Source organism: Manduca sexta, chromosome 16 (assembly GCF_014839805.1).
Source record: "Manduca sexta isolate Smith_Timp_Sample1 chromosome 16, JHU_Msex_v1.0, whole genome shotgun sequence".
NCBI classification, from domain to species: Eukaryota; Metazoa; Arthropoda; class Insecta; order Lepidoptera; family Sphingidae; genus Manduca; species Manduca sexta.
Window position 1 is genome coordinate 3113742 of NC_051130.1, and position 25297 is coordinate 3139038.

At 39.5% G+C, this 25297-nt stretch overlaps 1 protein-coding gene across 2 annotated transcripts; it reads left to right on the plus strand.

The window, feature by feature from the left end:
• Nucleotides 1–247: 247 nt before the first annotated feature.
• On the plus strand, nucleotides 248–23812 carry LOC115448006 (protein fem-1 homolog B). Of its 2 annotated transcripts, XM_030175308.2 has the most exons (14): nucleotides 248–557; nucleotides 8123–8276; nucleotides 11711–11955; nucleotides 12749–12896; nucleotides 13329–13483; nucleotides 13961–14086; nucleotides 14770–14967; nucleotides 15614–15697; nucleotides 15823–15918; nucleotides 16729–16812; nucleotides 17160–17296; nucleotides 17620–17744; nucleotides 20772–20894; nucleotides 21156–23812. In XM_030175308.2, the coding sequence occupies exons 1-14, from the start codon at nucleotides 414–416 to the stop codon at nucleotides 21311–21313; spliced, it is 1977 nt and encodes a 658-aa protein (XP_030031168.1). In that variant the 5' UTR covers nucleotides 248–413; the 3' UTR covers nucleotides 21314–23812. The 2 variants fall into 2 exon arrangements, with proteins under 2 accessions (XP_030031168.1, XP_030031167.1); XM_030175307.2 differs by lacking the exons at nucleotides 20772–20894; nucleotides 21156–23812 and having other exon boundaries at nucleotides 249–557; nucleotides 11687–11955; nucleotides 17620–18687.
• The last annotated feature ends 1485 nt before the right edge of the window (nucleotides 23813–25297 follow it).

Consider the following 25297-nt stretch of genomic DNA (forward strand, 5'->3'; position numbering starts at 1 on the left):
TAAACCTCAGAATTAAACATTTTTGTAGATCTAAAATATTTTTTATGTCTAGGAAAAAAATATATTCTTTGTAAATACAAGTTTTTCCCAAACCTAATATTTGTTTTATAGATCTCTAAATATTATCATACTTATTTTTAATCTGCGCTTAACTCCTCGTTAGAGATAAACATATTATCGAATAGTCGATTCTAATTGTAGTACATTCTGTTATCGGATCGAGAATATTTCTTGCCTTTTCACTACTACTGACTTGTGCCCTGCGAAATGTGTTCTATCACTATTCAGTTTTCTCTTCGTGAATCTTGTGAAGTGTTGTTGGGTTGATAAAAACTTCATTTATTAAATTTTGTTACGTGCCTGTGTATCGTGTTAAAAATAATATAGTGTTCACAAAAACATAGGAGTGCATAATGGAAGATAAATTAATGTTGGATGATTTGACGAGCAATTTGCGAGAACGGGTTTTTTTTGCTGCCAGAGATGGAATGTCTTTAACTCTTTACGCTTTGCTGTATGAGAAGAGTACTGACGAAATTGACGATTTATTGAACAGCGTAAGTATTGGAATATTATTTTATCAGTCAATAAAAGCTTTTGTGTGAGTGTTGAGCAACATTTCCTAATACAATTTTGTTACTGTCATCTATCAATTTTTTCGCAAGTAGTCACGTTATCATTCTATTTTTACCTCGCAAATCATACGGAGCGTTACCTTCTGCGCGGCTGATGCGAACACGCGTGTTATTAATTATTTTTTTATGCGTCGCGCGTGTATTTACGCAGCAATCTGACTATAGAAATGGGGCAACCTTGGAGCGATCCCGATGTTCTATGGGATCGCGATAGACAAATAAACACTACAAGTAGTGTAAGGTCAAGTTTACACAAGTTGATAACACAATGAGTTGCATTTTTGTAGTTGAATGGTCTGTGTCATAAGAATTTCATAAGATATACATTTAGCAGAGAAAAAAAAACATATTTGCGTGTTTACAGTTTGTAGAAAACCTAAACAATTAATGAGTGACGAAATATTTGGAAAAATTTCAAGCAGTTAGATTATTCAAGAAAGCTAAATATATAAACAAATAGGTGAATATCAAAAATATATTAAAATGTTCATTGTTTACTAGGTGCATATCACAGTGGAGCATTAATACATAAACAAAATATTTGTAAACAATTGTGAACAAAGAGACAGCATTAAAGCTTCTAAAATTATATATTCTGTAAAACACAAAGGCTATTATACTGTTAATTTTAAATTTAATCAATATTTACAAAGCTTTTAAGAGGTCATTTAATATTTAAACTTATTGTATTTGTTAAACTTGTTTAGAGCCCACTTTGGGAGATGTGGTTTAATTCAAATTTAATATGAAATAGGTGAATATGTCAGGCAATTATGTCTATTGTCCATTCTAGTGAAAGGTTTGTGTCTAATCTATTCTTCATTTGTTAAACCTTTTTTGTTCAATTATGTATTAAAACTTATCAAAGATATAACTTTATTTCTTTATAAATTAAGTACTATAAGTAAGTACAGAATATGTGATTATTAAAACGACTAGTTTATTTTTGTAAACCATAAATAAGTATGGAATATTTTTTTCCGTTGCCAGCTGCTGATAACTAACCGAACATTACTTAATTCATTGGTTTAGATACAGGAGAAAATATTTAATACTTTTATTCATAGTTAAAAATCTCTTTCAGTTTCCATAACACATTTTTGTTGTAATAATGATTTCTTATATTTACACAAATGTTATACATTGAAATAAAACTAGTTTGCAAATTATACTGCAATTTTTTAAATTATAATTTTCCCTTTATGTTTTAAAGACTGCAGTCTTCATGGTCATAGGCGGACTGAGGTGTTGGTTGTTCGAAAAGTTAAATATACAATATGTACCTACATTTTACATTTTTATTTTGTAACAAATTGAAATCCACTTACACATGACTTATGATCCACTAATCTTGTAACTCAGTACATATTAGCAAAGAGAAGCCATTGGCATTTGTTGTTTACAGATTTAATTCTAAATATAGCTTCATGTTTACATGGCACAGAGTAATTGAACAGTAAATAAGTTGTGTTACATTACTGTTTTACAAAAGTTGACACTGTTGAATTGTCATAATCAAGAGATTTTTCTTTGTTATAATGATTGTTAGCTTACATGTTACATATTCCCATTTTTCCGTTTATTCCATATTCAGATCCAATTTTACAATATTTTCAATGGAGTACCATTTTGATGACATTAAATTTTCGATATGAAGGGTTCTGTGGATGAATAATTATTGATAGAATTGTTATATTGTATTTATTTTCCAATTATTTGTTCACAGTGCATTTGGTTGAAAAGGAGTTCATTGTTTATCTTCTAAAATCCAAATTCAAGTTTTACAAATAAAAAACATAAAGTAACAGATCGCGAGGTATCTGCTATGAAATTTATTCACTCAGTATTTTGGTTAGCATAATTTTAAGCACTTCTGATTTGACCTTGTTTAAAAATGTGTTTATAAATATTTATGATGTTAATATATAAGAACAACACTATGAATAATTTTGAATTTCTAAAAAAAAGTTTACACAAAATATATTAAGGCGCAATATGGTGCGCTAACCATATTTTTATAATACATATCTATCTATTTAATACATATAGAAAAACGTAAACATCATTTTTCTTCAATATTCTATCTCTACTTTGATTTTATCAATTCAACATGGGCCGTGACCTGAATAAGTTTCAAATTCTATCTGTCTCTCGAGATATGAGCTTTTGCTTAGTTTGAGAGACAGCTCATTCTCATATTTGATTAAGCCTTAAGAATAAGCTTTGGATATTTATGTATTTTTCTCTTTTATTTTTGGGGTTAAGCTTGTAATTAAATAAATATTTTGGTTGTTTCAAATATTATTAATGTTGATATTGTTTAAGGCGATACCTCAAGGTCCATTTTCATACATTTTGTTTCGGCTTTAATCTGGGTAACTAAACAAGTATTGGCAAGTAAAAAATTTAAATTCACGTCTAGTTAGTGATTAGTTCTCGCAGTTGAAGAAAAATGTAAAAATAATTAATAATCATGGATATTTCTGCCTTTAAAATTTCGTCATATTAAATTTTAAAGGCCGAAATATCCATGATTATTAATTATTTTTACATTTTTCTTCAACTGCGAGAACTAATCACTAACTAGACGTGAATTTAAATTCTTTACTTGCCAATACTTGTTTAGTTACCCAGATTAAAGCCGAAACAAAATGTATGAAAATGGACCTTGAGGTATTGCCTTAACCAATTTCATGATGGAAAGCCATTAAAATTGTTGACTCCATATATCTACTAAATTATACATTATATTATTTTCCAACACTATTAGATAAACAACTTAATAAGAAACATTTTGGTAGTACACATTTTCAAAAAGAGCTAATATTATTTATTTAAAGCATTATTCATAAATCTTTGTATAAATGGGCATAATTATGCACCGTAAATGTGTAGAATGAATGCTCAAGGCCATTTGCCTGGAGGATGGCCTTAAAATGTGATTGATTTTATTTCTTAACAATAAAGATAAACAAAATGTCAATGAACTTCTTCATTATAAGAGTGTGAGTAATATATAAAATTGAATTCTTGTTGATATTTTAAATGAACAAGGAAATACAAACTTGTTGTCCAATGTATAGATTTAAATTTGTTCTCTCTTACCAATATGCAAGGGGTCAATGAACAAATGCAATCTTGATATAATATTAAAATTAGTTTTGCGTGTGCATTTGGCTTAGATCTTGGATTGCATAAAATAATTATTAGTAAATGTCATGTCATATCAATTATCTTAACGACGACTTGATAAAGATTGAAGGAACACGCTGGATGCAGGCCGCTTTCGAGAGGTCCAACGAGACGAATCTTTGGGGGATCTTTGGGGGCCTATGTTCAATAGTGGACTTTATGTGCCTGATGATAAAGAATTATCTACCAAATTTCAAGTTTATCAGTTTAATAATTTTTGAGAATGTTAAGTTAATTATTAAATTAAATTGTTAGGTAAATATGAAATATTAATACAGATCGAAGTTATGCAAATACCTACATAAAATATTGTTACCAATGCAGCCTTATATAGAACCTTTTCTTACAAAGTGTTTATAATGGCTCTTATAAAATTAGTGTCGAAAATATAATGTAAACCAACGACAAAAGTATAGAGCTCCGAGAATCGACAATACTAAACAGGCTGGTTAAATTTAAAACTTTATGCAGCCATAAAAACACTCATATGCAATGTAAGGGCGCATGCGCTGACGACACATGCATACACTTTGTTACGTAACGGAGATATGTAGAAAAGCGGAAAACTCGCGGGAACATTATGTAACGGATATGCAGTTAGTTACTTACGTAATCACTTACTTAGTCAGAAACCATGCGATTGTATTTTGCGATAATTTTAGACCTTATTCTGGTAACACGTAGGACTTAATTCGAATAAACCTGTTCGCTTGATGGAGGTAAAATTTGTGTATTAATAATTATGTGAGATTTTCGGTCCCAAAATGCTTCGATCAACAACTATATTGCGTCGTCATATGAGATGAGCGCTCAACATCTTGATTATTGTATTGCATTTCTGAATATCAACTGAACCGACTTTGATTAAATTTGGTACGGAAATTTGTACTATGTGAAAGGACAAGGCTAATTTATCACGAAGAATTATATGATGCGAGTGAAACCGAAAGTAACACTTAGTTCAATATAGTATGAATGGCGCGGCAATACACTAGTATTGCCGCGCCATTCACAGGACCTATACCTTGCCAAAAGCTTAGTTCCGTGTTTGTTTGAATATTACTTCCTTGATAATCTTATTTATGCTACATGATGGCATAAATTAAGGTAATGTATTTGCACTAATAATAAGGGAAATGTGTTATAATTCTGTCCTAATAGGGACTTACCTAATAGGGATACTTCTACACTATTATATAAAAGTGAATAGTTTGTTTGTTTGAACGCGCTAATCTCAGAAAATACTGGTTCGAGTTGAAAAAATATTACAATGTTGGATAGCCCATTTATGGAGGAAGGCTATAGGCTATAATCACGCTATGACCAATTAGAAGATATTAGGCAGCTTTAATATGTTTCATAATCTACGATGTTTACCCCCGTTCAAAATGACTGATCGCTCGCTGAGACAATGATACTCGGACATCGGCTGGCGTTAAGTTGTATCCCGATGATTTACGAAACACGCAATCTTTTTATGCAAGAGCTAGAAGCTTGATTCAAGTCAAGCAGATTGAACAATCAAGAAGCGTATGTCATGATGGCATGCTCTTTTTGAAACTTGCTGTATAAACTTAGTCAAGATAGTTAAGAACTGTATTAAACAATTGATATAATAGAATATAAGATCGCATCAAGTGCGGGCCAAGCTCGCAGTAGTATACAAGCACGCAAGCATAATATAATCTAAGAGTTAAATGATTGGATCGAGCAAATATCTTCTTAATAGTCATCATCTTGCTCGACCTCAACTCAGTCACCTCGGAGGCGCTCCATAGCATGTATCGCCTGTTAGTTTCAGATAACAAATAATGACACATTTTGAAACTAATTTTAAGCTGTCTTAGAATTTTGCTGATAGTAGGATATATTTTGTATTCGTAGGGACCACCGTTTACCACGTTAGAATCCCAAAGCGGCCTACGCAACTGCTAAGTGTGTCGCGCTCCGGGACCAGCCTGTGTATATCTGGTTCAAACAGGCCGGCATAATTGGCGAGGGATAATCATCTCTCTTCAGTCGACAGTCTACCTCGACTCCATCCCTTTACCGTCAGATGCAATGGGGACAGTTGCACGTAAAAAAAAAAAAAATTAGTATGTGTTTCAAGCAGGTTGACCGCACTTAGGAACCAAAATCTCTTCGTCAAAGCAGACGTTATTTCACTTTATAGGCTTTCAGATTAAATTCTATAGCTCATTAGCATTAAAAAAACCAGAGACAGATCCAAGCTATCACATACATTGTCTTAAGTCTGATGAATGTAACTTTTATCAGTACTTAATGAGCGTAAGTAATACGTAATAAATCTGAATAGATATCGTATCAATTAATGATAAATATAATCAGTCGCGTAATGGAGACTGATCGCGGTTTGTCATATTTACTGTCAGTCAATTTCATCAAGCAATGTTGTTGACATGAAAACTGAAATAGTGTGCTTCAATGACACTGGGATCTCTCAATCTCAAATATCTCAATGTTTCAAAATACAAAAGTGTATGTAGGAAAGTATATAAGTAACGATGATATGTTTTGTATCCAGAGAAATTACTGGCCATCATGAGACTACCGATGTCTCGGACGAGCGCATTGCAGTATCATGCAGTGATTTGTTATTCAAGGTTCTCTGTAGTTTTTCTTTTATTATAGGTAGTTGATACTATTTTTGCCCAGCGATATAAAATGATTGATATTCTTAGACTATTGTATAGTTTTGTCGTTCAGTTTAATACTTATTCCCCCAAGCCCGGTTTCCAAGTTTGGTCGGTGTAGCACACTTTTTGCGCTAGTTGTAGCAACTTTTCATCCTAGTTTTCATGACTGGCCGACTTTTAAAGATTAACCCCAACCTAGGGATGTAATATCGAAGAAGTCGACTTAGGAAACCCATAAAGTGTTGCTCGTCCTGGAAATCTAACTCGGGATCTCTCGTTCATTTGGATCGTTCTTCATTGAAATATCATTCATTTAAATACGTGTGCGGACGTCAGACATACGAAACTGATCCGACTGTGAAGTTAGAGAAGACGTACACCATACTTTCTCGGAGTGTGTGCGAAGAGGCCTCATAGTTTAGGCTTCAATGTAGGCAATCTAAATAGTTTGTTATGTGCTCCTACGTCAAAAACGGCTAAGGTTATTAAAATTATTATAAAAGCATGATAACTTAGTAAACTTCAAAGAAAGCGGACGCATGGAGCGATATTGTAAAAATACGACGAAGCTCTTCAAATAAAGATAAAATCAAAATAATACTAAGGACACTGGCTTATTATAGTCCCACGAAATTTGCAGGTCAATGCCCCATAAAGAACTTCCCACACTAAATAACGAAACAATGCATTCAATGTAAACTTGTATTTTGGTTTACCTAACGCGAGGTAAAATAAGGCCGCAAATATTTTAAGAAGCGTCTATCCATAACTTGTTTTTCACGATCGGGGCGTTTTGTAAACGATTTTTTTAGAACACAAAATTAAACATGCCTGATAAATTCATTTTCTTGCTAAAGAAAATTATTAAATTACTAGCTGACCCGACAGACGTTGCCGTCTTAACTATGAATTTGAAGCGCACATTCTGTCAATCCCTGACAGTTATATGAAATTAATATTTTCGTTAAGTTTTCTTAAATTTTCTAATTTTCCGCGCAATTTTTTGATTTTTTTCTTTCATAAGAACTTTCTCCTGACAATAACAAACACAACAACAAAAAATATAGTGAAATCGGTCCAGCCGTTCACGCGTGAAGCCGTGACCATGGGAAATAGGGATTCATTTTTATATATATAGATTAAAACAAAATTAAGATTAATATACTTAGCGGGGTTTTCTCACTGATTTTTCCAGGAGGCCTGTGTTCAGCAGAGTACTTCCTGTAGCTATGATGATGATGAATTATATATTGTTTTTGATTATTCCGGAAAGCTAAATATACTATATCCGAACTACCATAAATCCAACCAATTGCTTTCCATATCTTAAATCTGCAAATTTTATTAAAAACAACTTAAGTTCTTTTTTGGTTTTCAGTTGGAAAAACACTTATATTATCAAGGATTCTAAATTTAGATGAAATATCTTTCGATCAGCTTTTGATTACCATTAGTTGTACAAATATGAGCTTGTCATAGGTGTAAATTTGCAGGTAATTTTGTGTAAGCTTGTGTTTTTTGGGATTACCTACATGAGAATTCCGCTTTGCCTCCCGATGCAACAAAATTTAAGATTTTGGCCCCTCTCCCTGAATTTTATTTTTTTTGGCTTATGTTATGATCATCTGTTTGTTTCAGGACGTTTGTTACGACGGAGTTAAATGCACGCCACTGATCGCAGCGGCGCGGCACGGGCGCGAGGGTGCCGTCAGAATACTCCTAGAGAAGTTCAGGCCACCAGTCCGACTGGAGACAGAGGGCACAGTCAAATTCGACGAATATGTCATAGAGGGTAGGTTATGGATTTGGATCTTTGAAGACATTTGCTTTAATTAGGGTTCGATTGAGACATTCATTTAGTTGGCACATACGTTACGTACTTTGGTCCGACTTTAAAATTGAGTCCACAATTTAAGGCCATAAGGTTTAATTTAACATATATCTATTTTTTTTTATCTGGAAATGACTAGTAAAATAATTTATTGGTAAAAAAACCCAATTAACTTAATCTACATGACTTTCAATTTTGATATCAAATCACTAAGGATGCAAGTGGCAGAGTGATGTCATCGCCGTAACGGTCGACGCGTGTGAGAGAGATAGTATTTTAAGCGTCTTAATATGTACACTGCGTCACTTTCTCCAATTTCGTTAATATTTATAATAGATTATTTTTCGTGTTATGCATATTTAAGATTGAAATAATAAACTAAAACGTGTGGTATTAATTGTGTGGTCGGTCAGTTCTAGCAGAATGATTGACTCGCACGTGATTTAAATTATTTAATTGGCTAATTTATCAGCTATTATCCATTAATTTTTAGGTATTTATTTAGTCTTGTACAAGTACAATCGCAAATATCAGTTAACTGTGGTTATATTCTTCCAATGTTTATCATCAATCATTCATGGAGTTATCTATGACTCTGGTCGGCTTTCTCTCCAGTCCTTGACGCTCGCTTTTGGTCTTGTTCCGCGCTTTCCATCAACTGTCGTTCAAGTTTACAGCCTTCAGAAGTGGTTTTAGTACTCCTTTTATGGTTCGGAACTCTTCTGTCCTCCAAGGGACCCAGCCAGGGAACCTACCAACTTAACTATACCATATCTGTATTCTATATATATTATACTGCTTACTGCTGCGCACGAGCCTGCTGAGAGGGTTTATCCAGGAAGTACATTTACCTAAATGGTTTTTTTATAATAATTATAAGAGAAGCAAATCTAAAGAAAGGCGCGCACAGTAAATTCGTTCTGCAAATATGTACTATTACTGAAGTTGTCGTCATCATAGTTTATTTCATACTTCCTTTGACGTGCTTATTTCGCGCTTTATTCTTGTTCCTTTAAATGCGTCAACATTTATATCTCTTCTTTTGTTCATCAAGCACGATCAACATCGTAGCTAATATTTTATGCATCCGGTGTGAGCTTCTATAACGGGGCCTATGCAAGACCTAAAACTTTGTCAGGGTCTGGTCATTCCTGCGCCGCTATTGGGTCCTTTGCCTGAGCACCGCTGGCATCGACCTAGTTACAGCAATGAGTACGATATGCATGAAGTTTGTCAGAATTGGCCAAAAAAACTGATACTTATTTTGCAGGGGCTTTATTCTCTATGACAGTGTAATCTTGTAACAAGGTCATTTTACGTTATCTTTGTGAAGTTAACGTGGAATAAGTTTCTATTTTTATTGAAATTAATTGTTTCTATTTTCCAATTTCTATTGCCATTAACGCGATGAGGGGATTTATGTGCTGGTTATTGACTATCAAAATAACGTGTGGCGTAAGGAATTAGGGCCCTGGGCAGGTTATCTTATAATATCTAAACTGAAAGATACAGCAGGAACAGTTTCTTCTTCTTAGTCAGGCACTCTTGACAGAGAAGTCGTGGCTGTCGCGATGGTGATACTTGGAAAGTTGCCGTCGTCAGCCTTCTCGGTGATGTTCGCAAGTTCGCTAATGGCTCTCCATTTATGTCGGTTAATAGCGTGTACACTATCATGGAGGACTGTGTTGGCATTTTGATCAAGTCAGACCAACGAACGGGAGATCTGTCTCTTCTTTTTTCTTCTGCCTGTCCTTAGACCATCAGTATTTCCATAGTCTTCTGTAAATGTGACCGAAGAACTTTAAAATTCTTTATTGAACGTCGACAGCTTAGAAACAGTTTCTATTGAAGTAATAATTGGTACTGTGTTTAAAATATTTGTAGAGATTAACAACGTTACAAAATCGTAACGCTGAGTGCACTTATTTTATTAATTATTTATTCATGAGTTCTATGTGGGTCGTGCCAACAATTGCGTATGCGCAATCTTGTCTATTGCACACTATTACTTAAGTAATACAAACCATTTGCGCTCACCGTTCACTTAATTTCATGTATACCTAGTAAATCTAAGATAATAGTCTTGGAGTGGAGTGGAGACTAAATTGGAGTCTACGAAATCTTTGGTTATTGAAATAAGAATATACAGTCAGTCCTAAAGTTAGTTGAATAAATTCGAAACTTCAAACCACTTCTACACGTTCTTCAATCGAAATATTATTTTTGTTAATCTAAACTCTTTGATGTTTATTATAAAAACGATTTTTGATAAGGACATAAAAGTTTAAAGTGGATACACACGTCTTAATAGGGTGCATCAATTACGCCTCTGCCTACCCTGTTGGGATAAAAGGCGTGAGTGCGTGTGTAAAACGGTAACTAGTAATATAAACAGTTGTTATTTCATTATCTATTCTTATAAGTTTTTTTTTAATGAAGGAAGATAAATCCCTTAACAAAATATTGTGTTAGATTTTAATAAACTCACAGCTCAATATCCCGCTGATAATTTATACTACAAAGGTCGGAGAAATTTAGTAAACGCGGTGCGCGCCGCCGTTAATTTTAAATGTATTTGGGTGTAACCTTTGTACTCGAGATATCGTTCATCGGCCGAAAAATTTGGCTCATTAAAACTACAGGAAACATTTATTACCTAGCACAAATTTATAAACAAAACTACTGCTAGCGTAATCATTTTAGAGTATAGTTTGCTACCAAAACAACTGTAAATGATACAAACGACGTAAATTTCGTACAAAGAAAGCTCAAGATCCTGAACAAAGATCTCGAAGGAGCGCATTGCGTCCAAAACAAGTGTTTTTTTCGCATTGAGAACGTTGACTTTTTTGCGTGGCGCACGCGCGTGGCACGCTATATTTAGATTATTAATACGAGAAAGCGTTTCCTACACAAAGGAGCGGAAAACTCTTGAAACATTTCAATGAATCTTTGGCTCCTTTCCAGACATTTCTTTGTTTTCAAAACTTATGATTTATCACAATTAATCCGATGTGCATGCACGCTGCATTCGGTGACTGGCCGCGTTTCTGTTCACATTTTGATACCTGAATCATGTACAGAGGTATTTATCCGTCGCTCCGTAATGATTCTGCAGAAATCGATGGTCACAAGATGTTTTCGGAATTTTATTCGCATAAACACGTGTCCAATGATTCAGTAGTTATTTTATTTCGGTTTATTTGTATGCGTGTCATGTTTGCGACCTAGTAAATGAGCTTTAATTTTGTTTGTGGCCGCAAAACTGATTTGTGTTAACATTTTGTGCAATTTATTTTCACAGTTTAGCTATCTTAAGATTATATCACGCCCTAGTCAATTCAAATTGCATCGCATAAAAGTCAGTGTAGACAATTTTTTCTTTTACTCGCTAGGGGCAACGGCGCTGTGGTGTGCGGCCGGGGCGGGACACCTCGGCATTGTAAAGAGGTTGGTGCGGGCCGGTGCCAACGTGAACCACGCCACCAAGACCCTCAGCACACCGCTCCGAGCCGCCTGCTTCGATGGCCGGCTGGATATAGTCAAATATCTCGTCAGGCATGGCGCAGACATACACAAGACAAATAAGTATAACAACACTTGCCTGATGATCGCTTCGTACAAAGGACATTTGGATGTGGTAAGTTTTTTTGTTACCTACAATAGGTACTTGTCAGGTAAAATTATACTTAGGAATATAGAAAAAGATACAATAATCAGCAGTGACTATTACAGATTGAATTTAGAAATGGTTTGAGCGCAAGCCAGATCCATAAATATGGCTATTATGTTCTTATAATTGCAAATTTGATAATTTTGATGCTAAAGCCGTAGTAGTAGATTGTCCTCAATATGAGGTGGGCACCATACAACCTTGCCTAGGGAGATATGTGTATAATGATATTTGATGCTAAAGTTAGTAGTGATAGACTGCCCTCAATCCATATTCTCGCTTGGCAAGGTTTTATTTTGGAACACGTTGAGCGAGATATGTGTATGATGATGGTAATTATGATGGTAATGATTGCCTGCCTCGGTGGCGTAGTTATAAGTGTACACGGTACAAGTACGACTGCCACGCTGAGGTCCTGGATTCGAATCCCGGGTCGGGCCAAAATAATTGTGACTGGGTTTTCCATCTTAAAAATTACTCAGTCGCAGCTCGGAGTCAGGAAGTTGGCGGTGTGATACCCCCGTGCCTCGGAAAGCACGTAAAGCCGTTAGTCCTGCGCCTGATCTCTCTCCGGTCATGTCGGATTGCCGTCTCACCGAACTATGAGAGTGAAGGAACAGGGAGTGCACCTGTATATTGCGCACACACTTGTGCACTATAATATCTCCTGCGTACCTGGCTGATCTCCGTTGAGATTGGCCGCCGTGGCCGAAATTCGGCTAGGAGGGATTCAATGCTGATGCTGATGATGTTGTGTCAGGTCCAGTTCCTGCTGGACGCGGGCGCGCGCGTGGACGAGCGCGCGCTGTGCGGCGCGACGGCGCTGCACTTCGCCGCCGAGTGCGGACACGCCACCGTCGTCTGCGCACTGCTCGACCACAACGCGAAAATACTCACCAATGAAAATGGTACAATGTGTCTTCATTAACATTTCACTAGCTACTGTTTACAGTTGATATCATCATTTCAAGGAATCGTCCACTGCTGGACATAGGCCTCCCCCATTGAGCGCTATAGGGACCGGTTCTGGACCGCCCTCGTCCATCGGACTCCGGCGACCTTCACCATCACAGTACAGTTGATAGGCATAAGTTTACTCCTGGATTATGATTAATATGTTCCTAAACGTAACTGCCTTGGTGGCGCAGTTGTACGGTACGAGTATGGCTTCCTGGCTGAGGTCCTGGGTCCTAATCCCGGATCAAGCAAAAAAAATCATTGTGACTGGGTTTCGCCTAAGCAATATTTTAAGTCATTTTTAATGACTACTTTGCGTTGCATGTTGTATGATACACAATGTTTGGATTACTTTGGCAAATATTTTTTGCTTTCGATTCAAGGTATGACGCCACTGCAGTGCGCGGCGGAGCGTGCGCGTGCGTCGGTGGTGGAGATACTAGCCGCGCGCCCCGACGTCACTCGCGCGCAGGCCATCGAGGCCTTCGAGCTGCTCGGCGCCTCCTTCGCTAACGACAAGGAGTATTACTGTCTGAGGGTAATTGTTTTATTAAGTTCTGTTCTGTAGATTATTTGAAAGGAGAATTATGGAAAGAATATTTATTGTCATTGTTGACGATGAGCCAGTACTCAACCAGTTAAGGAGTAAAAATAGGCGTTATAATAATTTATTTACTCACATACGACGAAAATAAAAATCTCAACTGACAAATAAGTACATAAAAAAACATTACATTGACGGATCGGAATTAAAAAATTTAAAATTAAAATTATATTTTACTAAAAAGGATTTGCGTCGCCAACAGTCATTAATCTTGTGAAGCTTTTAATTTCCTGACAGTAAAGTTTGTTTATCACTTCCACTTCGAGCTATGCAAGTTAACGGGTTTTTTATAAATTGACTCCAAAGAATCGGCTTTACTGTTAAAAAAAAACTAATTCAATTATTCATATCTTTCAGTCTCGCACTAGTACAGCAATTAAACTATAATAAGTTTGTCCCGTTCGTCAACAGATGGCGTACCAGTATCTACACAGAGCGATGGCGATGCGGTACGACACGCGCTACGGGCTGCTGCTCAAGAAGCCGGCCGAGCCGATACCGGCTTACGATAATTGGAGGGAGACCACCACGTTAGAGGTACTTTGTTACCTAAGTTAAAATTTCCCTTAAAATATTTTGATGATTGAGCTATAGTTGATGGCTTCTGGCTATATATCGCTCTCTTAATAAAATAGTGAGTGAGTGAATAGTATATTCCAAAATTGTTAATTTGTGGGAATCGTTAAAGAAATGAATTTGTGTTTGCGACATTTTTTTTAAGTTGCTATAAAATTTTATTTATTAAAGATAGGTCAAATATGAAACCTATAACATGAAAAAAATAGGAAGAAAAATTGTCTACAAAAATTGGTCTGTAGACGATTCCCATAATTGATCAATTTTGGAATAGGTAATTATTTTATTAAGAGAGCTAATTATAAATAATTGAACCTGGAAATACATAATATTATCTATGGGGCATTCCACGTGAAGCAGGCACGCAAAAAAATTCGATGTCTCAGATTTTCGTAATATTTGATTATGTTATACCTGTATATTTCCTCGATCCAGATACAGAATATTTTTAAAGTATAAAGTCTGGTGGTTAAAGGACTTTGAAGTTTTGACTGGCCGGCTGGTATACGCTACTTCGAATCCAATTATCAAGTTTTTAAATGTTACAATAAAACAAATAAAGCAATGAAATAAATATTTCATTTAATATTTTTTTTCGTGGTCGCTTCACGTGTAATGCCCGCATGTATGTTGTGCGTGCGCAGGAGGTGGAGCGGCTGAGCGGCAACGCGCACGCGCTGCACATGGAGGGGCTGTGCGTGCGCGAGCGCGTGCTGGGCGCGGCCTGCCCCGACCTGCCGCACCCCATCGTGTTCCGCGGCGCCGTGTTCGCCGACGAGGCGCGCTTCGACCGCTGCCTCGCGCTGTGGCGCCACGCGCTGCACCTGCGACACCAGAACGAGGTACCACGGGCTCGCTAACTACATAAGTACTAGGATTTACATGCTTCTCTTTCAATAATTCTTACGAAAATTGTCTATTTGTTAGCAGTCACTTAACGCTATATCGACGGTCCCTACGTATAGTATCGAATCCGCAAAATTGTATTTTGCAAATTCAATACTTTGCATCGGGATTGTCGATATTTAAACGGTTCTTATTTTAATGAAATGCATTTATTTAAAACAATAAGGATCGAAGTGTTTATCGCCATGGTAATTGACACTAAACAAGCGATTTTTATATAATGTAAAGTATTGCATCTGCAAAATGCAATTTTTCAGATTCGATACTGTACGTAAGGACCATCAATATGTATTAATTTAACTGAAATGTAAATGAAAATCTATCACTCCACTTAGCATCAGGTACAGTGGGGTAATTTTACCGTGCATGTATAAAAAAACTGAACACTTGCAATATTTACAATGCAGCACAAAACTTGCACAGTCATAATTTCTTTATAAAGTAATGACAAAAGTGAACTTAATTTCAAAATTATTTAAAATCCTAAATCTTAAATAAGACCTTCCTGTAACTAAGACCTATTTTGTCTAATATACGTCATATGAATTTAAACTCTAACCTTGACAACTCTCTCCGTTCCAGGTGTCCGTCGTAAAAGACTTGCTCAGATTTGCTCAAGTTTTCTCACAAATGATACACATCGGGATAGAACTACCTCTAAGCCAAGTAAGTGTTTCATAATATTCTGTTATAATTTCAAAACCTCGACTAATCTTTGAAAAAAAAAAATAAGAACCTATTTTTAATATTAGACCAATAAAATAGACAATTTATTTTTCGATAAATTACAGGTTTGTTACGTTCTCGAGGCGTGCGCGGAGGAGTTGCGGCGAGGCATGAAGAGGATGGAGAAACCGCAGATAATACACGACCCAGATACACTCGTGGTACGTTGTCGGTAACACTAATTCATGTAATGTTAATTGTAGTTTCGTCTTTGTTTGTAAATATTTAATAAAAAAAAATAATAAAAATATCCCATCTCATCAGCAATAGACCTTATCTCACCTGTTAGCTCGAAATAGTGGACAGTAGCAATAATAATGTTTCTATAGTGCACATCGATATATCGATATCTTATCGATAGTTTTATACAAGTTCGCGGTTATGTTTATAATAAAGCTTTTTGTTTCTGATATAAAATACACTTCTGCCTCTAGAAATTATCGATATTAATTAAAAACCCAGTTTTTTTTTTCATATGCATATGCAATAAAATAATATATTTTTACTATTACTGCTTTAAATCTTTATTTATAAGGTATTTTATGACTTCCATAACACATTTAAATCATTTGAAAGGTATAAAAAAAATAGGTATTACACCAAAAAAAACGTACGAACGTCGAGTATTGCACTGGTCATTGGCTTATGACCGGTAAGTGCGTGCGCATGAATTTGATTATTATATCGACTGTATAAATCATTCTTTAATCGCATAAAATTCGTATATACAAAAGATTGTATATAATCATTTTCACATCCGGTCACTTGGTCGGTGAGTGTGTGCGTGTTTCGTGACTTCATTTGAAGATTATAATTCAAATTATAATTATAAGTTTGTCAGTACGTCACCCGGTCATTAGTCATTGGCCACGTGTCCGGTGCGTGCGTGACGCATGCGTGTCGCGTGCGTGTCGCGTGCGTGACGCGTGTGTTGGTAACGGCAGAGTGTGGCGTGCACGGTGGTGTTGCAGGAGGAGTACGAGAGTAACGTCCGGACCGCGCTGTACCTGGTGGCGGTCGCCGCGAGGCTGCTCGACAACGCCACCAACAGCGAGGTTGGTACCTAATTTATACTAGGTGTTGCTCGCGGTTTTGCCTGTGTGAAGACTTTCCGATACAAAAGTTCTTTAAATACTGTACGACGTTAACGCCATCTATTTTAATATATCAGATTTTAATTTCTGTTGTTTCCTATGGGAGCAAATAATCGAGATAGAAAGTTCTTAGCTTATGTATTACATTCGTGTGCCTAATTTCATTCAAACCCGTTGAGTTGTTGTCGGCGTTTACTTCTAACAAACATCGAATATTTTCACAAACTTTTGCATTTGTAATATTAGTACGATATAAAATAATGATGACATAAGCAAGACGCTGGCCTGATGAGCGACTTCTATTGCAGCAAGACACAGCATGTTCGATCCGGAGAGCGATATTCCGGCTTCGTAACGTGCGCATGCGCACCGGACAAACGTTGTTGCACATGGCGGCGGACAGGAGGACGCCTGTAGACGATTTCCACACGAGCGACGTATGCCAGTGAGTATCATTTAATTAGAAATTGAAGTACTCTACCAAGAGGTATTTCTTCGAAAATTTATTGACGGATAAGAGGACGGATGTTGAATTTTTTGGGAAGAGATTTATACATAACTACTCACATCACTCTTTCTGGCCGTGTTGCAGCCAAAATAACCAAGGCAGTCGTTTTTTGCCTTATGTGTTCCGTCCCATGAGGGGATATCCCCCTATTGGGTGTAAGCCTATCGCCACATCGGGTACAAAATTTAGACTCTGTGTTGATACTTAGTAGAATAATATAATCTGAAAGCGATAAGTTCAGAGTGTGTGTTATGGCGCAGGTTCCCGTGTGCACGCACGGCGCGGCTGCTGGCGCAGTGCGGCGCGAGCGTGGACGCGCACGACGCCGTGCGCCGCAGCCCGCTGCACGTCGCGCTGCTCGCCTACCAGCTCGCCACCGGTAACTAGTACCTACCCACCACTCGCTATACACATTACTAATGGTTCCCGTGCGTGGCTGCTGGCGCAGTGCGGCGCGAGCGTGGACGCGCACGACGCCGTGCGCCGCAGCCCGCTGCACGTCGCGCTGCTCGCCTACCAGCTCGCCACCGGTAACTAGTACCTACCCACCACTCGCTATACACATTACTAATGGTTCCCGTGCGTGGCTGCTGGCGCAGTGCGGCGCGAGCGTGGACGCGCACGACGCCGTGCGCCGCAGCCCGCTGCACGTCGCGCTGCTCGCCTACCAGCTCGCCACCGGTAACTAGTACCTACCCACCACTCGCTATACACATTACTAATGGTTCCCGTGCGTGGCTGCTGGCGCAGTGCGGCGCGAGCGTGGACGCGCACGACGCCGTGCGCCGCAGCCCGCTGCACGTCGCGCTGCTCGCCTACCAGCTCGCCACCGGTAACTAGTACCTACCCACCACTCGCTATACACATTACTAATGGTTCCCGTGCGTGGCTGCTGGCGCAGTGCGGCGCGAGCGTGGACGCGCACGACGCCGTGCGCCGCAGCCCGCTGCACGTCGCGCTGCTCGCCTACCAGCTCGCCACCGGTAACTAGTACCTACCCACCACTCGCTATACACATTACTAATGGTTCCCGTGCGTGGCTGCTGGCGCAGTGCGGCGCGAGCGTGGACGCGCACGACGCCGTGCGCCGCAGCCCGCTGCACGTCGCGCTGCTCGCCTACCAGCTCGCCACCGGTAACTAGTACCTACCCACCACTCGCTATACACATTACTAATGGTTCCCGTGCGTGGCTGCTGGCGCAGTGCGGCGCGAGCGTGGACGCGCACGACGCCGTGCGCCGCAGCCCGCTGCACGTCGCGCTGCTCGCCTACCAGCTCGCCACCGGTAACTAGTACCTACCCACCACTCGCTATACACATTACTAATGGTTCCCCGTGCGTGGCTGCTGGCGCAGTGCGGCGCGAGCGTGGACGCGCACGACGCCGTGCGCCGCAGCCCGCTGCACGTCGCGCTGCTCGCCTACCAGCTCGCCACCGGTAACTAGTACCTACCCACCACTCGCTACACATTACTAATGGTTCCCGTGCGTGGCTGCTGGCGCAGTGCGGCGCGAGCGTGGACGCGCACGACGCCGTGCGCCGCAGCCCGCTGCACGTCGCGCTGCTCGCCTACCAGCTCGCCACCGGTAACTAGTACCTACCCACCACTCGCTATACACATTACTAATGGTTCCCGTGCGTGGCTGCTGGCGCAGTGCGGCGCGAGCGTGGACGCGCACGACGCCGTGCGCCGCAGCCCGCTGCACGTCGCGCTGCTCGCCTACCAGCTCGCCACCGGTAACTAGTACCTACCCACCACTCGCTATACACATTACTAATGGTTCCCGTGCGTGGCTGCTGGCGCAGTGCGGCGCGAGCGTGGACGCGCACGACGCCGTGCGCCGCAGCCCGCTGCACGTCGCGCTGCTCGCCTACCAGCTCGCCACCGGTAACTAGTACCTACCCACCACTCGCTATACATTACTAATGGTTCCCGTGCGCGGCTGCTGGCGCAGTGCGGCGCGAGCGTGGACGCGCACGACGCCGTGCGCCGCAGCCCGCTGCACGTCGCGCTGCTCGCCTACCAGCTCGCCACCGGTAACTAGTACCTACCCACCACTCGCTACACATTACTAATGGTTCCCGTGCGTGGCTGCTGGCGCAGTGCGGCGCGAGCGTGGACGCGCACGACGCCGTGCGCCGCAGCCCGCTGCACGTCGCGCTGCTCGCCTACCAGCTCGCCACCGGTAACTAGTACCTACCCACCACTCGCTATACACATTACTAATGGTTCCCGTGCGTGGCTGCTGGCGCAGTGCGGCGCGAGCGTGGACGCGCACGACGCCGTGCGCCGCAGCCCGCTGCACGTCGCGCTGCTCGCCTACCAGCTCGCCACCGGTAACTAGTACCTACCCACCACTCGCTACACATTACTAATGGTTCCCGTGCGCGGCTGCTGGCGCAGTGCGGCGCGAGCGTGGACGCGCACGACGCCGTGCGCCGCAGCCCGCTGCACGTCGCGCTGCTCGCCTACCAGCTCGCCACCGGTAACTAGTACCTACCCACCACTCGCTATACACATTACTAATGGTTCCCGTGCGCGGCTGCTGGCGCAGTGCGGCGCGAGCGTGGACGCGCACGACGCCGTGCGCCGCAGCCCGCTGCACGTCGCGCTGCTCGCCTACCAGCTCGCCACCGGTAACTAGTACCTACCCACCACTCGCTACACATTACTAATGGTTCCCGTGCGTGGCTGCTGGCGCAGTGCGGCGCGAGCGTGGACGCGCACGACGCCGTGCGCCGCAGCCCGCTGCACGTCGCGCTGCTCGCCTACCAGCTCGCCACCGGTAACTAGTACCTACCCACCACTCGCTACACATTACTAATGGTTCCCGTGCGTGGCTGCTGGCGCAGTGCGGCGCGAGCGTGGACGCGCACGACGCCGTGCGCCGCAGCCCGCTGCACGTCGCGCTGCTCGCCTACCAGCTCGCCACCGGTAACTAGTACCTACCCACCACTCGCTATACATTACTAATGGTTCCCGTGCGTGGCTGCTGGCGCAGTGCGGCGCGAGCGTGGACGCGCACGACGCCGTGCGCCGCAGCCCGCTGCACGTCGCGCTGCTCGCCTACCAGCTCGCCACCGGTAACTAGTACCTACCCACCACTCGCTATACACATTACTAATGGTTCCCGTGCGTGGCTGCTGGCGCAGTGCGGCGCGAGCGTGGACGCGCACGACGCCGTTAATAATCTTTTGGTCCTTTTTAGTAACAGGATTGTTTTCCGTCTAATACATTTTTGGATTCGTTTACCATTTTCCTCATGACTGCATTTTTCAAAATCTGTAAATGCAGACCTTAATACTTTCCAAAATATTTAAGTCTTCTAAAAAAAATGATGTAGTCTTAATGACTTATTTCTCACTTTCATATCGATATTATGTCTGATTACTTAATATTTGCTTGCTCTTCCAGACGATAGAGAGCAGTGGAACGAAGCATTATGCGCGGTGGTGTGCGAGCTGCTCAGTAGGGGAGCGCACGTCGACGCCATGGACGTAGACGGGATCACACCACTTGTAGCATCTATTGGAGGTAATCGATAAATGTCATAACAATACAATTATAAAATACATTTAATCAATGGATAACTTTTAAAAATGTATCGATGTTAAAATTTTATGCATTATTTAATCGATTATGAATAAAAAACGGGTGATAAATCAATTGGCTAGTGTTTCGAGTATATGACGCTCTTATACGTGGGTATACAAAAGTATACTTAAATTCAGTCTATATGATAATTTAGTATATATCTATTGAAGATTTAAAGCATTGATGATGGATCTTGTGCAGGTCCCGCGGAGTCTCTCGTCCGGGCAGCGCTGCGGCCGCGCCTGGCGTGCCTGGCCGCGGCCGCGCTGGCGCTGCACGGCGCGCGCTTCCGCCCCGACCAGGTGCCGCGCGACCTGCACGCCTTCCTGCTGATGCACGGCGTGCCGCCGCTCCACTAGCACGCGCCCCCCCTCCCCAACACGCCCGAACACCCCGCCGTAGCCAAACTTGTCAACATGTTTCGTTTCCTCTACGCGTGGGATTCGATATAAGGCTACAAACTGCAATGACTGTGGGATACAATGTAGGCTACACTGGGCCGCAATGACTATCCCTATGTGGGTGGAAGTGCGTGTATTCTCAATTGAGCTAGTTTATTCGTTTTTTTATTTAGACGTTGAACAACGTTTTGGAATTTGTTTGTTTTCAACGTCGATTACGAAGACACCATTAAATATTCGTTGAATATCGATTAAAATGTACGACGTAATGAAGTATCGAGGAAGTCATTTCTGAGCATCGATTAAAAATGTAAGTAGTTTACGATACGCTAAGATTTTTCTATCCTTTATTTAGCCTGTTTACGATTAACTATTGTAGCTAATTCGATATAAGCTAATATGCTATAAAATAAGCTTAGCAAGGGCAGAGATCAAAAACATTTTGAATTGCATTGTATTACGGCCTAAAGTGCATTTATGTCCCCTGTCTATCTAGTCATTCGCGCAAACTCCTTTGTCTTCCAATTATCGATACTTTTATATCGAATTATCGATGTTTAGAATTGACCTCCTCGACGCCGGTTCTAGTTTGGAATCGAAATATGGCGTTTATAAAAAAATAAAATGAACACAGGGCTCCAATGTGTTCAGACGATTTTGTCCAATCGATGGCTCAAATATTTATATGAATTATGTCGATAAAACGTATCGTAGGGGACGTATTGTGATAATAATATAGATTAAATAATGTATAGATATTAAGGTTAAGACTAGAGAGCGTGCAGACGGGTTGCAGTATACATGGAATTGCTATGTTTGTAGGTAAATGTAGATATTGTACAAATATAGAAGGTTATCTCGATTATTGTAGAATAAATTACGTCAGTAAATAGTAAATACAAATTCACAATACATAAAAAAATTTCATATAGTAAGTAATTCCTTAATCAATACCGATAGCGAATACTGCTTCCTATCCTATAAAATCGTTTAGAATCGATACAAATCGAGTTAGCGACCCGTCTACGCCACTCTTGAAATGCGCTGAGTGCCTTTGCAAAGGCAAGAATTCGATGTAAAATTAAATATTTTTTCTCTATTTTGATGTATAGAGATTAATGATTAATAACAATCATCTATGGATTGCTCTGTATATATTTATTTGTAGATAAACAATTTGATAATACGCACACGTATAGGTAAAGGATTGTAGAAAATATTCATAAGGAAACACCCGTTTAACTAACAAGTCTTTTCCAACATTAAAAACGTAGTAAAGTTATGATACCTATTGTAGAGTATGTTATGAAATGACCCCCTTCATATTTAAAATCTTGTTTAGTTTAAGACCCTGTTCAGATGAATGCAAGTATTTTGTAAGTGTAACGCACGGCTCAGTATGTAAACACCTCGATCAAAATACACGTACATAATTTTTAATGCGCATCTGCTTGTCATATAAACAGGGTCTAGTAGTAGTACCGCCAGACTGCTAGACAATCGATTCGAAATTGTATCGATAACATTTTCGACATGGACTGCTATACAATCGATTCGGAATTGTATCGATATGATTTTTTATATGAATTCATCTTATAGATAAAAATATACTCTGACAAATAGATTTAAACGGGTGTTTCGACCGAGTGGCCTACAACGATTTCGATAAATTGTTAGTTACTAACAAGAAATTCTAGTCAATATGTAAAAATGTTTAATATCTATCAACTATGTTGTTCCTATATTTTATTTTTTATTTAATACCAGTCTGAAGCCTATTAATAAGTAGCAATACGCGAATTTATTCCCCGTGATATATTATTTGCTATCTATATTAGATTTTAAGGCGGCTGACACTTCTTTCTACATTATTCTTCTATAGATTTCCGAGCAGCGAATAGTTGTAGATTGTAAATTCGATTTCTGATAAATAAATATTAAATAACTATGTCATGGGATCTATCTTTAGCTTTTCAATACGTGTTCAAATCGATAGTTTGGCGAGATTATATCGATAATGCTCATTTCGATTTATCGATATCCGTTATCAGAAAGCTATCCTGTTACTATCGATGGGATTCTTATCAAAATTATTAATCTGTTGTATGAATAGTTTTCGATATTAAATAATTTCGTATTTTGCATTAATCGAAATTTCGCGCTTCGGTTATCGATGTAAAAAGAAAAACATGTCAACTATAATTTCACCACTCTTTTCGACTTATTATATTGCATATCAAACGAAGCCTCGTATGATGATGTCGTTTTATAAAAAAAAATGCTAGAAAATGATAATAGATACATAATCCAAATTAAAAATGACATTAACGGGTATCCAGAGTTAATTTGTGGGTTACATCAAGGGATGGGACAAAATATTTAAAATAGCAGCTTTATCGATAGATTAGAAAACATATCGATCATCACACGAGGCACTACTCTAATGCATGCCATAGCTTCTGTATAAGTAAATCAATAAAAAAACTATTTTTATCTAATACTATAGTGTGAATGCAGTTATTTTTGTACTGTTCGGCTCCGTTGTACTTACCCGCGTACCTGCTACGTACAATCGTGAAGACATACCCCCTTATTCATAGACGTTTTTTATCTAACGACCGAGTAAGGCTGTGATAACAAGTCTGTTTCTCAGTGCTGACGGCATGGCAGTCTTCGCAGTGCGTAGACGTAGGGCCGTTGTGATTGGCTAATATTGAAATACAACAATAATAACCAATCACAACGGCCCTATGTCTATTTCTCAGTGCCGTTGGGCACTGAGAAACAGGCTTGTTATCACAGCTTTACTCCGTCCTTAGATAAAAAACGTTTATGAATAAGCGGGATAGTGTTTATAGACTATACTGTAATTAATATGAAATTATTTTTCTCGATGCCAAATACAAAGGAAGGTTCGTGCGCACTTTATCGATATTAATGTCAAATTGCAATATTTGATCTCAAGGGGTTAAACAGATTATATAAGTTTTAAAAGTTTTGTTTTTATTTAAAATATACGGGAATAAATAAAGTAATATGATTTGTCTATATTTTTTTATATTTGCTAGTTTCGTTGGAGTTCGAAGTAAAGTGTGCAGGGCCCTCTATATAGATGTTAATGAACAGAGATATATAACAAATATAATAGCTTATTCGATTTTCCTACATTGACTTCCGATTGCTGCTTGACGAGCCACGGTGTACTTCGATGGTTTAGCGAGTAGTATATATCGAGAGATCATGGGTTCGATATCCACGAACTGACAACCTTTATAATAATATTGATTTAATATATTATGTTCAATAGAAATTTCAGACATTGTAGACATTGTGTTAATTTCATGATTAAATTGGCATTTGTCTAACTCAAGATTTAGGACAAGGTGAAAAAATATATAGATGTATTAGTGACGTTTTTGAAATCTTTAATATCGTAACAAATTTATAAATTCTTATAAGATATAAATAATTTTGTAACTATAGTTAATTCTTGCTTTCTTGTATAAATGATAAAAAGACTCAATATTTGGACAGGAATCCACACTGTTTACTATAAAGTCGTACTCAATTATGTTCAAAAACTATAGATATGACATTAGCGTGTTCTATCTGGAGACTCAAAATAATCTTAAAAACTAGCTTTTGCTCGCGACTTCGCCCGCGTGAAGGAGTTTTCCTGGATAAAAGTCCCGCTAAATATTTTCCTACGATAGGAATATAACCTTCCCACGGTTTTAAACTATCTCCATACTAAATTTTATAAAAATCCGTTCAGTAGATTTTGAGAAACTCGATAACATACCGACAGATAGATAAGAGGACTTTGTTTTATAATATGTATAGTCTAGGTGCCCTTTTAGTTCGTACTGATTTTAATACGTCATGAATCACACATGTCAAAGTGAAATGAAGAATGTGTATTTGTGCGTACGGAACACTATT

What these genes read in the sequence shown, in the direction of transcription:
- LOC115448006 (XM_030175308.2), top strand. Translation starts at nt 414, where the DNA reads ATGGAAGATAAATTAATGTTGGATGATTTGACGAGCAATTTGCGAGAA. An exon ending in CGACGAATATGTCATAGAGG is followed by an intron (nt 8,277 to 11,710) that starts GTAGGTTATGGA and finishes TTTACTCGCTAG; the next exon opens with GGGCAACGGCGCTGTGGTGT. An exon ending in ACCTGCGACACCAGAACGAG is followed by an intron (nt 14,968 to 15,613) that starts GTACCACGGGCT and finishes TCTCCGTTCCAG; the next exon opens with GTGTCCGTCGTAAAAGACTT.